The sequence below is a fragment of the Schistocerca nitens genome, chromosome 1 (genome assembly GCF_023898315.1).
Source record: "Schistocerca nitens isolate TAMUIC-IGC-003100 chromosome 1, iqSchNite1.1, whole genome shotgun sequence".
In the NCBI taxonomy this organism is placed as follows: domain Eukaryota; kingdom Metazoa; phylum Arthropoda; class Insecta; order Orthoptera; family Acrididae; genus Schistocerca; species Schistocerca nitens.
The window spans coordinates 569,388,044-569,404,756 of NC_064614.1; the positions used below are offsets into that span (position 1 = coordinate 569,388,044).

General features: G+C 39.4%; 1 protein-coding gene across 2 annotated transcripts in view; it reads left to right on the forward strand.

Annotated features, from left to right (window-relative positions):
• The first annotated feature begins 7,925 nt into the window (after positions 1-7,925).
• LOC126254853 (nonsense-mediated mRNA decay factor SMG9) overlaps positions 7,926-16,713 on the forward strand; it is a 127,621-nt gene continuing 118,833 nt past the window's right edge. Inside the window, exon 1 of one of the 2 annotated variants that reach the window (XM_049955345.1) lies at positions 7,926-8,286. In XM_049955345.1, coding sequence (XP_049811302.1) covers positions 8,227-8,286 — 60 coding nt within the window. In that variant the 5' untranslated portion in view covers positions 7,926-8,226. The remainder of the gene's footprint in view (positions 8,287-16,713) is intronic. The other variant, XM_049955344.1, reaches the window with a different exon arrangement.

The following is a 16,713-nucleotide window of genomic DNA, read 5'->3' on the forward strand; positions in this document are numbered from 1 at the left end:
CATGCATGGATCGTTATATGTGGAGGCCCATTGTTAGGAGTGTTTGGTGCACTAAGTGTTCATACACACTTGCACTCTGCTCAGCCTTAAAGTCTGATGTTAGCTCTGACACAGTTCACCACCTGTCCTGTTTTACCAGTCTGCCTAGCCTACGATGTCCAACATCTGTTATGAGCAGTGGCCTCCCGAACTCCACAATATCTGAACATAGTTTCGCCACTTGTTTAAGACACTCATCACACCACTCCTTGAATACTCTAAAAGTTGTACACTTTCTTAAATGCTTGTGCAGAGACTCTGGACCATCACAGTCTGTCCTCAATCAGACTCTGGTAGACGCACAGCTTCCCTGCTCTACACACAGATGGTACGAGCACTGATACTACATGAATGTGTCTAACTAGCAGTCATTCCTCACCAGGTAACGCTGCTATCGCCTGGGCGGGTTTGTGTCAATAGTAGGTCATAATGTTCTGATTGATCAGTGTATATACACTTGAGATTCGTCGGTTCTGGGTTTCTTTGGTATCATTCGAATGTTTACTAGTTATAGGAACCTGGATGTAATAATACCGTTCTGGGATCATTGCGCAACTCTGGGTTACACTTGCTCGTATTTAAATCAAACATTGCTGTGTGGAGTGGCTGTGCGATTAGAGGTGCCATGTCACAGATTGTGAGTCCCCTCCCACCGGAGGTTCGAGTCATCCCTCGGGCATGGGTGTGTGTGTTGTTCTTAGCGTATGTTAGTTTAAGTTGTGTGTAACTCTAGGGACCGATGACCTCTGCAGTTTGGTCCCTTAGGAATTGACACACATTTGAAAATTAATCAAGCACTGTCTAAGCAGTTCCAGTAAGCCTCTAGGACTATAATATTGTGATAATAACACGTTACCATAAGGGCATGAATAAGAAAATGAACTTCACTTCGCAGAAGTTAGAGATTTTATAAACATTTGTATTCCTGTGAGATGCTAGTCTTTATTGATTTAGTTTATCCCCAATAAATGAGCTCTGATGGTTTGAGTAACAGCTTGCTACCCAAATTTAAAGTCTCTTTCTGTATTACTGCCTACAAACGGTATGTAATTTAGCATATGATCTTTTGAAATACATCACTGACTTTGATCATTTTCCATAATCAAATTATTTATTCTCCTGTTAAAAAACAAATTTCCTATCTTCTTACGGACTCAAAATCTGATAAAATTAAATCCATGTGAATGTATATTATTGTGAATAACTTATGTAAAATCAAAATCGAAAAGATTGTGATGCTCCTATTGTTTATGCACTAGACAAGAAAAGAAACGCACCATGAAGGAATTATACAAATAGGTTTCACCTGATTTGTATGCAACCCAGATGATATAACTGTTTTGCTGGTCCTCTTTTCAGTACAGTCGTTTGACTATAGAAAATGGTTATTAGAACTGGGCACAAGAGATAACTGCTCTGTATGGCTATCAATCCAGATGTAAATTAATATCACGACAATGTAAATATCAGAAAACATGCTATTAGATATGATGCAGCCATTATGTTTGTAAACCCAAATTTATTAAAGTAAATGATATTTCAGAAAGCAAATGTCGACATGAAATTACACTATGAATATTTTTGTACTGGGCTGGGACTCCAATTTTGCAACTATTGTTTCTGTTAACGAAACACAAGAGACCTTAAATATGGTTTGAATCACAAGTAATAAAGTGTACACTGGTTTAAACTTGAAATGACACGGCATAAAGTTTTGCGTTGGACAGAGATTCGAATCCAGCACCTAATCGCATTGTTAACTAGCACAATCAAATGTCAGAAATCGTCATGTTTGACCAATAGCGCGATGACTGAAACTGTAATGACTAAACAAAAATGTTTTGTCTTACTGGGACTCGAACCAGGACCTATTGTCGTTGACTTCTAGTCAGCAACGTTAAAAAATCACTTTATTTTACAAGTAGCGAGATGTGCACACGTCTGAACTGGAAATAACACGTTGTACAATTCTCTACTGACTAGGAGGTGAACCCTGCACGTACCATCGTTGTTGACTGCACATGAAGGAGCATTGACACTCGAATGTTTGAACCTGAAATGATATGACAAAAAGTTCTATGTCTGACTAGGAATCAAACCTATCACCAGTCATTACTGTTCAAAAGCACATATTTAAAAATAATAATTATTCGTTATCTGTAGCTTGGTGTGCGCATGCTACAGCTTGAAATGACATGACTGAAAATTCTGTGGCAGCAAATGTTTCGAACTCAGACATGCGCCTTTCTTGGAGACCATAACGGCGCTGGAATCTTCGGGAAACAATGAAACAGTGTAATTATATCATCTCAAAGTGGTCAAACTTGGCCAAACAAGAGATCGAGTTCGAATCCCAGACCAATATCAATATTTTAAACATTTCAAGTTCAGACACAACAACAATGAAGTATCCTGTGGCCTTACATGGCAATTAGCTCATCAGTACTGGTGACAGGGTCTCGACCTGTCGCGACTTCCGCCTCTATCATGACCCAACTTACACCGACTCTCCTCCAGTAGCTAGCGAATTGACATCAAGTTTAATGTGAATATGGTACCATCATGCAACCCTGCCTTATTCGACTGAAATTACAAGGGGTGGAGATGGTCTGTGTGTTTCATTAAAAACGGCTTCCTGAGGCAGGAATCGAAACCAGACTTTCAGAATACGTAGCTAAAATCAGTCCAAAAGACCACAAAAATACACAGAGCATAGGTGCCTAATTGTATCATGAAGAGTGAAGCTCCACACAGAAAGAGATTTCTGTGTCCCTGGAGGTTAATTACAACCTGTTCGATACATTCATTTACTTGTTCGTTTCATTAGCTGCCTTGTCTACCCAGTGCGTGCTTTTGACATGATTTCTAATCACTGAAATAAATCACGTAACAGCCAGCTGCACGCACAGGCAACGTGGTAGAATCCGGAAATCCCTGATGGAAGTGTCGCTTTCCATTTGTGATTCTGTGATGATGTATGTATTTATGGTCTACTCATAAATATGGCGCAGTGTTAACGCAAAACCCCGATAACGAGCCCCAACTTAACTTTACATTTTCAAACCGCATTTCGTGTCATATAATTATGTAGATGAGAGCGTAGTTACTGTTTCTTATGCAGCATGTTATATGAAGAGTCATGATGTATGTAATCCACTTGTGCAAAATTTACCAAAAAATCTGGACAAGTGCTGTAGGACTCGCGCTCTGAGGAACCTGTACAAAAGCAGTTACATTTATAGATGATAATAACAATGATAATAATTGTGGTAATAACAATAATAATTTTGTGGGGCATATTATCATGGTCTGAATGTTTCTACTGGACTCTGTGAGTTGGCTGCCACCTTTGCTCACTAAATATGTACCGAAGCTATTTAATAAGGCTGGATGTAATCGTCCCTGGTTGGTGTTGGGAGCAGTGCAGCTAAAGATGTGGACAGATGGAATAATTATTCTGATTCGATGCTTCTCACAATGTCAAGGACATTAGGCAGTAGTTTTGTGGATCACTTCTGCTACCCAAAAGAACTTTCTTTTGTATGTGTATTTAATTTCTGTGAGTTTACATATTCGTTCAATAATAACACAACGTATTTGTCGGCGCTAAAATTCGAGCTGGCTTCGTGTTGTGCGCCTCGCTAAAATCATTGAAATTCGTATTTTCCGCCTAAACTCGGCTTACATCGTAAGTCTTCTCAGGGGCACAGGAAAGAACTTCGAAAGAATGATCAAAACTCGACTTCAATAATCTCTTGTGTATGACGAAACCCTCGGGCCTCAGTAGTTCGGGTTTCAAAGCAAAATTTCTGCAGACATGCAAGTACTGAGGATCACTGAGTTTGTTACCAGACATTTCAGTACTATGGTGTCGACTGCTGCCGTCTTCCTCGTTGTTAAAACTGACAAGGTCTGGAAGGAAACCTTCAGCGGAAAATTCGAGAAGACACAACCATAGACGAGTGTTTTCAAGCTGATAGCGAAATTTTTGGATAAGAGACGAATAAGGTGGGTTGGTTACAGTCAAATGTGAAAACAGCAATGGCAGGAATACCGTAGGGTTCCATACTCTCGCCCTTGCTGTTCACCAGCTACGTTAACGACATGCCAACTGTAGTTCACGTACACTTGGCTGAATTTGTCGACGATACCGTGTTTTTCACCAATGGACGGCGCCACAACGCAAATATTAGGAGGTTGCAAGCACAATTTGATGCCATCGTACTAGGGTGCAGGAGGAATAAGACCAAAGCAATGTACTTAAGCAGAAAACGGCCGCAATTACGAGAGTCACTTATCATCTACAGGAGGAACTATCCTTGGAACCAAGTGGTCAGGTATCTGAGGGCGACTTTCGACGCGCAGTTGTTCTGTCATCGACACGTACAAGATCTTTAGCAAAGGGCTTATGGCGTGGCCAAAGAGCTGACACCATTCTTCCTTACCAAGAAATAACCATCTTGGCAAAGGTCAGGCTCTACAAAGCCACTGTCCTCGCAAAATTCCGCTATGACAGCACAGTCTGGGGCCTCTACAGCAAGACCCAACTGCACAATCTACAAGCCTTCAGGAATAGAGATTGAGGTGAATATTTCGCGCCTTTCGATACATTGCGTGAAAGAGCGAATGTCCACTCGCTAGCAGATCTTATCAAACGACGTTCTGAAAAATTACACACGACACTGAATCAACTGCACAAAACACTTAGGCACATCCACGATTAGGCATTTCTCAGGTACAAGAATAGCATCAGTTTGAAGTCCCAAGGCTCTACATAATAGGGAACCAAAGTCTACACACAAGTGAAAAAGTAAGTGAACTATACATCCAGGGAGAGTCTTACGAGTTGATAACCTGGCCCTTACAAGTCCTCTCTGCCTGAATAACAAATAATGTGCACCTTCAAACCTTTACCTGTCATCGAAAATCAGGAATCACAAGCAATGAGGGGGCTACAATTAAAAAAGAAAATCAGCGGCATCTAAATTAGTACAGTTCTAGTTGCATTCAGCTGAAATCAACTGATGTTTCAATACCATATCTATCAAAGTACTGAAACTTGCCACAAATATATTCTTAAAGTTCTGTGTCACATATTTAATGAATCTCTAAATCAAGGTACTGCCCCTAATATACTAAAATTTGCACTTGTTAAACCACTCTTCAAAAAGGATGATAAAGCAGAGGTTTCTAACTACTGCCCAATTTCATTGTTAACGAGTCTTTCAAAAATCCTTGAGAAAATTATGTACAATAGAATCATGGCTCACCTTAATAAATATAACATCCTTAATAAAAATTAGGTTGTATTCCAAAAGGGTGTTTCAACTGAACAAGCCATTTTCTAATCTGTCAACCATCTCCTTGAATCAGTAAACAAGAAAATGTCACCAGTTGGAATCTTTTGTGGTCTGTCAAAAGCATTTGACTGTGTAGATCACAAGATTCTACTAAAAAAAGGCTGAGCATTATAGCTTAAAAGACAAAGTAGGGCTGCGCAGGATTAGCCGATCGGTCTAAGGCACTGCACTCATGGACTGTGCAGCCGGTGCCGGCAGAGGTTCGAGTCCTCCCTCGGGCATGGGTGTGTGTGTTTGGCCTTACGATAATTTAGGTTAAGTAGTGTGTAAGCTTCGGGACTGATGACCTTAGTAGTTAAGTCCCATAAGATTTCACACATATTTGAACATTTTTTGAAAAAGTAGGAAAGTGGCTTGAGTCATATCTAGATGACAGAAATCAGAAGGTAGTATTAAACAATTGTGCAAAGGTGCCTGCTAGGTCTGATTGGGGTACATTAAAATGTGGAGTGCCGCAGGGGTCGGTGCTTGGTCCCTTACTTTTCTTAATCTTTGTAAATGACCTCCCATGGTGTGTGACCCAAGAAGCACACATCACCCTATTTGCAGATGACACAACCATTATGATTGACAAGGTACCCAACTGCAGTCTGTAGAACACTGCGACCACTATATTCCAAGAAGTTCTACAATGATTCACTGCAAATAGTCTGTCCCTCAATGTTAATAAGACCCATTTCATTCAGTTTCAAACAGTAAACAAAAAAATTGGAAAATGTTGAAATAAAATGTGGAGACAAAGAAATAGTGAAAGTTGTATCTTCCAGATTTCTAGGTTTACATATTGAAAACAAACTAAACTGATCTGTCCACATCACTGACCTATGTAAAAGACTGAATTCAGCAGCATTTGCCATTCGCTCAATTGCATCTGTTTGTGACATGGGAACAATCAAAACTGCATATGTTGGTTATTTACATTCACTTATGACATATGGCATTATATTCTGGGGAAACCAACCACAACCAAATAAAGTCTTTGTTGCACAGATGAGAGTTATCAGGATTATGAGTAAAGTGCATCCTAGATCTTCTTGCAGAAATTTAATCTAACAGCTGGGGATCCTCACCATGCCTTGTCAATACATGTGCTTCGTGAACAAAAATTATGCAATTTACAAAATGAATAGTGCGTACCATGATCACAATACTAGAAGAAAACGTGACCTTCACAAAGATTTAAAAAATCTCAGCATGATACAGAATGGAGTTCATTATTCAAGCATAAAAGTGTTCAATAAACTTCCTGTCCATATCAAATCAGTCATTGGGGATCTTACTAAATTCAAAACAGAGCAAAAATTTTATCTTTTGGATAAATCTTTTTATTCTTTGTAGGAATTCTTTGATAATGTTTAATATTTCTTGAATTTGTGTTTAATTTCATGCATTCCTAATAGAAATGATTATGTAGATTAGCATATCACTTGTTGGCAGAATATTTTTTAGATGAATTAGTTTAAATTTGTTTATGTAATCATCTATGTCATTACTGCACTATTATTTATGCAATCATCTATGTCATTACTGTACTATTATCTGTGTTGTTATCTGAATTTTTGCGTGTAATTATTTGACATGTGGATGTCCTTTTTCATGTATCTGATTATTGTTGTTGTCTTCAGTCTTGAGACTGGTTTGCTGCAGCTCTCCATACTACTCTATCCTGTGCAAGCTTCTTCATCTCCCAGTACCTACTGCAACCTACATCCCTCTGAATCTGCTTAATGTATCACCTGACCAGAAGTCTTGTTCCTCCTGCCACCGAACTTCACTAATTCCCACTATATCTAATTTTAACCTATCCATTGCCCTTTTTAATTTTTCTAAACAACCTGCCCGATTAAGGGACCTGACATTCCACGCTCCGATACGTAGAACGCCAGTTTTCTTTCTCCCGATAACGACATCCTCTTAAGTAGTCCCCACCTGGAGATCCGAATGGGGGACTATTTTACCTCCATACAGTAAAGCTGCATGCCCTCGGGAAAAATTATGGCTGCAGTTTCCCCTTGCTTTCAGCCGTTCGCAGTACCAGCACACCAAGGCCGTTTTGGTTAGTGTTACAAGGCCCGATCAGTCAATCATCCAGACTGTTGCCCCTGCAACTACTGAAAAGGCTGCTGCCCCTCTTCAGGAACCACACGTTTGTCTGGCCTCTCAACAGATACCCCTCCGTTGTGATTGCACCTACGGTATCTGCTTATATATGTAAAATTGATTGCCTCATGATCATCTACATGTGGCTATTACTGTGATAATCTGACAAGTTCTACATCCTAGCGATACAGTCACGTCAAGGATCCACGGAACTCGAAAATAAATAAATAAATAAAATATGGAGTGAACGTAAACGTTACGCTACGCTACTGGTCAGAATCTTATCATAACTTTTATTTGGCATTCACATATTAGCTTCGCCAACCAAAAACCAAATTAGTAACGCTCAATGTAACCTAGTCCTCTGCATACTCTACAGATCAGTGTGTCATCGCAACCAAATGGACCGATTTCAGCCGAACGCAGGTTGTGTCATACTCTCTTTAACGTTTCATCACATGTATGCTGAGACATCAGACCTCAAGCATATTGTGCATAGTTATCTTTGGTGTGTTTGTAAACAAAGTGCATTCAAAAGAAGCGGAGAATTTGACCAAGAAATACGTTTTAAAGAGAGGATTTTTTGCCATTCTGAAGAAAGCATAACACCCAACACGTTATTTTATGTGATCAATAAGTCACATATATACACATGTAAACATCGTTTTCTCAACTTTTACCAGCTCAGTGTAAATTGGCACATGCGAGCTGTGCTTGACGGCTCAGTATGTCAGATTTTGAGAAAGGACGTGAAGGCAGACCAAAGAGATATTTTTCTGTGAGCAAGGTACGTATATAGTTTATTAAGATTTCTAGTCTGATCTTGGCGTGCATTGTATTGCATGGCGTAAAACTATAGCAACTACTGCCACGAATGCTTTGATGTAATTTCATGACCTCCGCGTTTGAAATCCACCAATGATTACCGAAACAATCCAAAAATTCGGTGATGAATTCGTCGGACGGCGTAGTAGTTGATGGTAATGCAAGGGATGGTTCCCATAAAAAATGGCATGCCTTCTCTGAAAGCAATCATGTCATATACCAGCTCATCTTCAGTCACCTTGCAGCATTGTGTGTGGGCATGGTCACCAACCACCTGTCCACCAGAATGAATGGTCCCTGCCAAACTGTGACCAAGAACGAAGTTAACCACCCAATGCTACATATTTATTGTGAGCACAAAATGCTTGAGTTCAATGTCTGTTGCACAGCCCATACCATCTGGCTGCTCGCCATCAGCACAAACTTTCCAAAACTACGTAGATGGGAGTTACTGTTGCAACACATACTTCGCAACTGTAATGCTCCTGGCCTCAATCTCTGCAAACCCATTGTCCCCACACCTTTTACTGAACAGCTCTATGGAATCATCCTTCCAAATCCGCACCTCCACGTCATCTTCTTCATGTGCCATACCTCACCAGCTCCAACAGCCGCGCGCGCGCGCGCGCGCGTGTGTGTGTGTGTGTTAGCAAAGTTCTCATTCCCTTTTGTGTGTGCCCGTTGGCAACTCGATACTTCTGATTTTCAGTGAGTGGTCTCCTTTACACCTGAATTAAGGCCTTGTGAAAGGAACCATTCCAGCATTCACTTTAGAAACTTGGAAAAACTGTGGGAAACTCAAGTCAGGGTGGTCAGATGGGGTAAGAACCCAATCCCTTGTGAATGTGAGTCAAGTGCATTGACACACTGCTCACCATATGGTTAGAAAACAAAACAAAAGGTAACAAGGGGCTAACATCATGCACAAGAAGTGTGATGAGTGATATGACTAGAATATAAAACTATGTTATATTACCTTTCCAAAAATAAGATCACTTTATCACACATCTGAAAAATATAAACACACAAACACCCACTTACACTACATCCATCATTACGTTTCTTGCAACTGGTTTCCTACCCTGGGGGGTTATTGCACTGCATCTGAGGTGGAGAAAAGAGAAAACATCACTGTAGCAACACTTCTCAACAAAGAATGTCTTTAACTTTGTTCTAAAAGCTGTTTCCATCTCTAACATTGTTATGTATGTTGACATTGCATTACAAAGAATGACACCAAAGTGGCTCACATAGCTTTGAGAATGAGCTGTCCTTTGTATGCTCTATGGAGGGCGTACAGTTGCAAGTGTTATAACCTCTTGTCATGAGCACACATTTGTTTATGTATAAGAAGGGTATAGTAAGTGTGCACAACTTTTTGAATTGGGCTTGCAATGAGTCATAGGTGACAAAATTCAGATACCCCTTTTCTGCAATGTAAAAATTTCATTTAGGCCTAATCTATTATTAATTTTAGTCCAAAAAGCAAATTCATAATCTACAAGAACTGGAAGTAACAATAGTAAGCCATTCTAGCAACTACTGAGGGGCATACTTTTGGAATGAGTCTCTGAGCAAAAGATGTTGAATAGAATCTCTGGGAGAATTGTGCTGCATAGTCTTTCCAGTTTGTCTTGATCAATATACACTCCTAAAAGCTTTGAATGTAAAATAAATCAAACTACTACTAACTCATTTCTGCCCTTTTAACTTGCATATATGAAGGAGCAGACATTGATGATGATCCACAGCTGTATTAAATATTACGGAACTTATTCACTAATTTCAAATTCATTTGACTTCAGCTGTAGTAGGTATAGATACACAATCTATTATTGACACATGAAAGTGTCTTGGTCTGGCACAAATTTTTGTGTCTCTCCTGTAGACTGTATATCTATAGCTAGTACAACTGACATCAAATGAATTCTCAATATGCGAATAAGTTTCCTAATATTTAAAACCTGTGGATCGTCAGCAATGTCTATTCCTTCAGACATGCAAAATAAAATAGTATTACATGTTTAGATGAGCTACAAACGATGCTAATAACATTGCTGTCTCCCTGTTGTGGGAACCCCATGATGTGCCAGTATTAGGGGATGTGGACAGTGTGGCATATGGAAGTTTGAATTGGTCTAGGGGTTGTGCATGTATAGCTCAAGTGTTTTCAAGATTCAAGAGTTCATGATTAGCTGCAAATCCAGGTTTGAGTCCTGGTTCAACATGAAGAGATACAGTGGCAGTGGAACATAGTTGACTGTGACAGAACAGTGCAAGGGGAAAAGTGGAGATGATGCCAGTGGGAGAGGAAAAAAGAGAAGGGGAAAGTGGGAGTGGGTGTGCTAGTGACCGTGAGAGACAGAATCTGTGACAGTGACACTGAGGAAAAGGGATAGTGTGAATGAGGAGAGAGAGCAACAGTGAGAAAGAATGAATGAGATAGTAGCTGTGAAAGAGAGCAAGAGGGAGGGAGCAACAGTGAGAGGAGACAGTAGTAGTAGTAGGACAGAATGAAGGTGACTGTGACAGTTAAGAGAAGCAGAATGAGATAACAAGAATGTGTTGGTCTGAATGAGTGTGCAAGCATGGGCAATTTGGAGTGGATGGGTATGAATGGCTTACAGTGATGGCCTACTGAGTGTGAGCGAGTTACAGTTAGGGGAGCTGGTGGGAGTGAGAGGTGAGTCACATTTTGAAACTGGCATGAATATATTCGATTGACAAAATTTTTTGGAAAAGGTGGAGTGTGACAGCTGGTTTATAGTTACAGAAAGCAGAGTGACACACATTGTTTTCATTGTCTTGGGATACCTTATACCTAGTTACTTCTTGTAGCAAACAATTGAAAATCCTCTTGTTATTTTTATTAATGATTTCTGTGACATGTTTCTACTGTTATTATGAAGCACATTTCTAAGCACAAATTTAACTGCATTGTTATCTTAAGAACCAGTCCCCGTCATCTCAAACCTTAAGCATATATGTGTGTGCCAGTAAAATATTTGTTCAATTATTTTACTTTACTAACCATATCTGGGGGTTCCTTGTACTGTTACAGATGAAGTGTAGTGTTACATGCAGTGTAATGCTGTGTGCAAGTGATTGCTATTTGTAATTATTATCTCTGGCACAGTCTCTTACTTATGTTGCCTCATTTGTTTCTATGCTGTTCTGTTGTTTAATTTGGTAGTAAAGGCATCGTATGAATTACGGTGTGTTTTTATGTTGCAATTAAGTAAATACAACTAGTCCTGCAACACAGACATGTCGTAAGAGATTAAAAGTTTATTAGTTGATTGCTTTTACTACTTGCCAATTCTAAAATTTACATTGAAATCATCTTGCATTTCTCTGCTGTTTTGAAGGGGTTGGCAGTATGTTAAAAGGAGCTTCATATTTTTCTAAAGCAAAGAAAAATTAACTGTTGATGATGTGTAATCATAGTTATCTTTTTTGCTATTTCACAAGGATTGTATTCAGTCTTTCTCAATGCATTTCATCTGTTTTAGTTTTCTTACAAATACACATGCTCCACCAAGTGTATAGTTTTGCCTGCAGAAGCAGCTTCTCATTTCAGAATCCGTAACTGTGGGAGTGCTTGATTCTGTTTCCCTCAATCATGGTTTGTTGGTGCAAAGAACTTGGACTTCCTTACGAATGTCATTTAGAAGTATTTTTAATTCACCCTTTTTCTTTTTAAAATTTGTACTTTTTTGTGCAGGAATGTTAAAGAATCTATTCAATCTATCCCTTCCCCTCTGCTTATCTTAGTAATTCCTTTGTGATGGTTGACACAAGAAACACCTCCAAATGTGGTTGAAGTATTGCTCTTCTCTCATGTGCTGGTCATTACCACTTGCACTTGTGGTTGCCTTCATACTGGTTGTTTTGATTCTGATGTTTATGCCACTGGTGCTATTATCTGCTTTCAGTCTAAAACTGATCTTGTTCTCCTATCTCTAACAACAGGAATTTGATCATTGGTAACCCGAGATCCACTTAGGTTCTCAGGATGTCTTGCAAGAAGATGTGTGTGTTTTTGGAATCCTTAGTCATTGAGTTAGCATGGAGGAAGTCATTATGTTTGAGACATCACATTGTACGTAGGTTCATAATGTGTTGCAATATTTTACATTAGCTGACTGTCACCAATACTGAAAAGGAGTTTTTCAGGTCACTTCTGCTACCCTTCTTGCAGAAGGGCTTGAGCTTTGCTTTCTTCCAGTCTCCAGACAGTCTTTTGTATGAGTGTTCTACGTTATATTATGGTTAAGAGAGGGCCAAGTTCAGTTATCAATTGCATATAGAACCTGGCAGGGATTTAACTTTGACATGGTGCCTTGTTCAGTTCTATCAGTTTCAATTCTTTCTCAGTGCCAGAGACACTATTTGTATCACTCATCTTCACAGTGTTGTGAAAATTAAACTGGCGGGGCCTACAGTACTTCTGACCTTTCTTTGTAAAGGAAAATTTGAAAATGACATTCAGCATTACAGCATTTGCTACTCTCTCCTCAATTTTGATCCCTGCTGCACCCAAGTGCCTGGCCACAAACTGTGTCACTTAACATATGACAAAAATTTAGATGGATTACATAAGAGGTTTTTTTGATAAAATTCTGCTTCACTAGGGTTCATACTTTTAGTATTTATATCTCTATAACTCTAAATTTGTTTTACACCTTGAGCATTAGTTATTATTGCTTTAAAAATTGTTTTGCAAAGACCATTTACCATGTAGCATCCTTCCCATCATGACTTTTTCCCCAGATAATACATTTCCAGTGCTTAGTCAACTATTTTATAACCTTAAGCCATAACTCTACATGCTTGTGGCCAAAGGTAAATGTTATGAGTTCTTCCTTGAGACATGACAGTTCTGTTTGTCAAGCTGAATGAACAAACAATTTTTTTTATATTTCTTTCAGTTGTCCTTTAGGTTATCATTATCTGTACAACTGCCTCATTTTCACTGATACCAGTTTCAGTGTGAACATCCTCAAAGAGTTCAACCCTGTTTGTGTGCAGTAGATCTGATGTATGTAATATGTAATACATTGTATGTAAGCCAGCTGTCTTGTTTCTTCATTTCTGGTGATGAGGTGTTTTGTGGAGTCATCCAGAGTAGCATCCATTTAAAACAGGAACAGTGTGTCCATTGTCATTTTGGCTTCACAACCATCGAGCAGAAAGAACAGCATGAAACTTATAGTGTTTTGCTTTGTTGTTGTATGTGAATGCCACTATGGGCAGTACTGTATTCTATTCTCTCTGTCTGACATAAACGTACATTGGAAGCACAACTGCCAAAGTCTAATTGTAGCATTCTGGGAGGCCATTCTTCTGTGTGTGGTTGGGAGTTGCTGTCCTGTGGAGGGTGTCACAACATGAAATTATCTGTGACACTAGTCTTGATAGCAAAACTTTGCCACAGTCAGAGATCACCATACACGGTGCTCCGTGATGTCTTCTGCAAGGAACATTTCAATTACCAGAGCTTCATCCGTAAGCACAGTTTCGGTGACACTGTAGCAGGTCAGGTAGTAAATTGAGACTATATCCATCAATTCTCATTTGTCAACTTCAGGAATCTCCCCAAGAGGTCGTTTTCAAACCAGTGAAAAGGCACTGCTGCAGTCTGAATTGGTATCAGGTGCGCCGCTGGTAATAGTGGCACATGCCTCTGCCACTGGCATTCCGTACATTAGCTCACACAGTGTCTTGATAGATCACAATACACCTGACTTGTGATACCTGTGTCTGATTCTGTCTAGAGTCTGTATGAATCTCTGGTGACCTGATGTTGGACAGTCGTGGAAAGCCTCCTTCAAGGCCACTACAGTTTTCATCAATGCATGATATTCGCTCTGCTCAGCAACATCATCATTTAATGCAGCAATGACTGAGGTTTCGTACATGATGCTTTGTGCTGCCAAGGTTTCCTTGAAAAGCAGGTGGCTTTATTGTTGTATGCATCCATTTTTGTATACCACTGTGATGTCATACTCCCAAAGCCTCAGTACATATCTCTCCAGTTGACCCAATGGATCTTCAGGCTAGTCAATCAATTTAGAGGATGGTGGCCCAATACAACAGTAAATGGTTCGATCAATAGATATGGCTGGCACTTGTGGATGGCCCAAACAACTGCAAGGCAGTCTTTCACGGTTGTAGCGTAGTTCGTCTCTGACTTGGAGAGTACTCTGGAAGCATAAACTACCACCATTTCAGCACTTTCTTAAATTTATACTAGAACTGCACCTATCCCATACCTGCTAGTGTCAATGTGATGTTCTGTCTCGGCATTCTCATTACAAAGTGCTAGAACTAGGAAAGATGCCAGTACCTCCTTAAGGACAGGGAATGAACTTCCTTGCACCTTGTTGCAGGAAGACTTGGTGCCTCTCTGCAGTAGTTCTTGCAGGGGACATGCCTTGGTACAGAAGCCCTTTATGAATCGGCAGTAGTACTAGCACTTCCAGAAAGAGCTTTACACACGTCAAATGAACCAGGGAGTCAGAAAATCGATGACTGCTTTTATTTTCTCTGGATTGAGGCCAAATCCATTGCCCTTAACTAGGTGCCCCAAGATTTTTATTTGTTGGATGATGAAGGGCCACTTTTTTGGATTCATACAAAGCCCTGCAATCTAAACGCACTTCAGCATTGTTGACAGGCTGATTACATGTTCTTCAGATAGGCTGCTTAGATGTTCTTCAGCTGTATTTTATGGAGGTGGTGTTGTACCGCTTTAATGAATGTTGAGAGATGCATAATGCAATACACGACTGTATATCTTATTAGAGACAATTGATTTCGGTCTAGGATCAGACCATCATAGGATCCCCTGTACCAAAGAGGAACAAAAACACTAATAACGAAGTGTGTACTGTTATAGTATGCAGCTGTTATGTAAAACACACACACACACACACACACACACAAAAACAAAAAAATGCAACTCAGTTGTGGCTTCAGCTGCCGAAGGCTGCAGTCGTGTGTGTGTGTGTGTGTGTGTGTGTGTGTGTGTGTGTGTGTGTGTCATCTGCTTTCAACAAAGGCCTAGATGGCCAAAAGCTTATATTGTGAGAGTCTTTTTGTTGTGCCCATCTGTGACTCAGCATCTCCGCTATATGGTGAGTAGGAACTTTCCTTTTCATAATATTTTTACATTCCATCCTGGATTTTCTATTGTTTGTGATATCAGAAGTACATTGTTCCATCACTGACAGTAACTGTGTGTATGTAACATTATATCCATTTAACCTCACTGACATTCATGTGTGTATACTTATGTACTGAACAGAGTAGTTCAATGATTATTCACTAAAGCATTTGAAGCATTGCAAAGATATGCCCGTTACTGATTAGATCAACTCTCCGTACCACACAGGTGTTAATGTTACACATAATAACAAACACAAAATGCATCTATTAACATCAGCATTAATAATAATGGAAAAACTGACATACACACGTCTAACTAACTCTGGAAGTAATAGAGGTACTAGTCATGCAGATAACATTGTCATGACATGCAGTGTCAACTAAAACTTAAATTAATTTTTTTACTTTTTTAAAAAATATTTTTATGCCTCCCACATGGATACGTATTCACATATGATACATAGTTTAATAATCATTATTAACAATTTTCATTGTTAGAACTGACAATTCTAGAACCTTTTCTGTTTATCATAGTACTGAGTTATATATTATATTACTGAAAAGGATGCCTCTATTCTACCATACCAAATTTATAAAGAGCATTTACATATCATCACATTTTTCTTTGGTGCAATGGAACCAATTATGGTCTGATCCTAGACTAAAATAGATTGTCTCTAATAAAATATGCTGTTACAGCTATGTATTGCATAATTCAGTTCTTAAAATTCTTCAGATGTCTTGGAAAAAATGACAGTGTCATTAAGATAACAAAGACAATCACATATTTAAAATGTTGGAGCAAGTTGACCATCGTACACTTGAAGGTGGCTTGGGGCATTACATAGTCCATATGGTGTGACTTTGAACTCATAGAGTGCTTCAGATGTTGCGGAAGGCAGTCCTTCTCGGCTTGCTGCATCAACATCACTCTGCCAGTAGCCTGTCTGCATGTTGATAGTTCAGAAATATTTAGACCCTTTCAAACTGTTTAGGCTGTCTTCATTGCACAGCAGTTGATAGATATGTTGTTTTCATGCTTTTCTTCAGCTGTCAGTAGTTAATGCAGAAATGCCATTTTCTGTCCTTATTCATTAGGACCACAGAGAAGAACCAAGTACTCTCTGAAGTTTCAGTTATGTCACCTTGCAGGATGTTCTTTACTTCCTCCCGAGTTCAGTGTTGTTCAGCCAGTGACATCCTATACAAAATCTGGCTA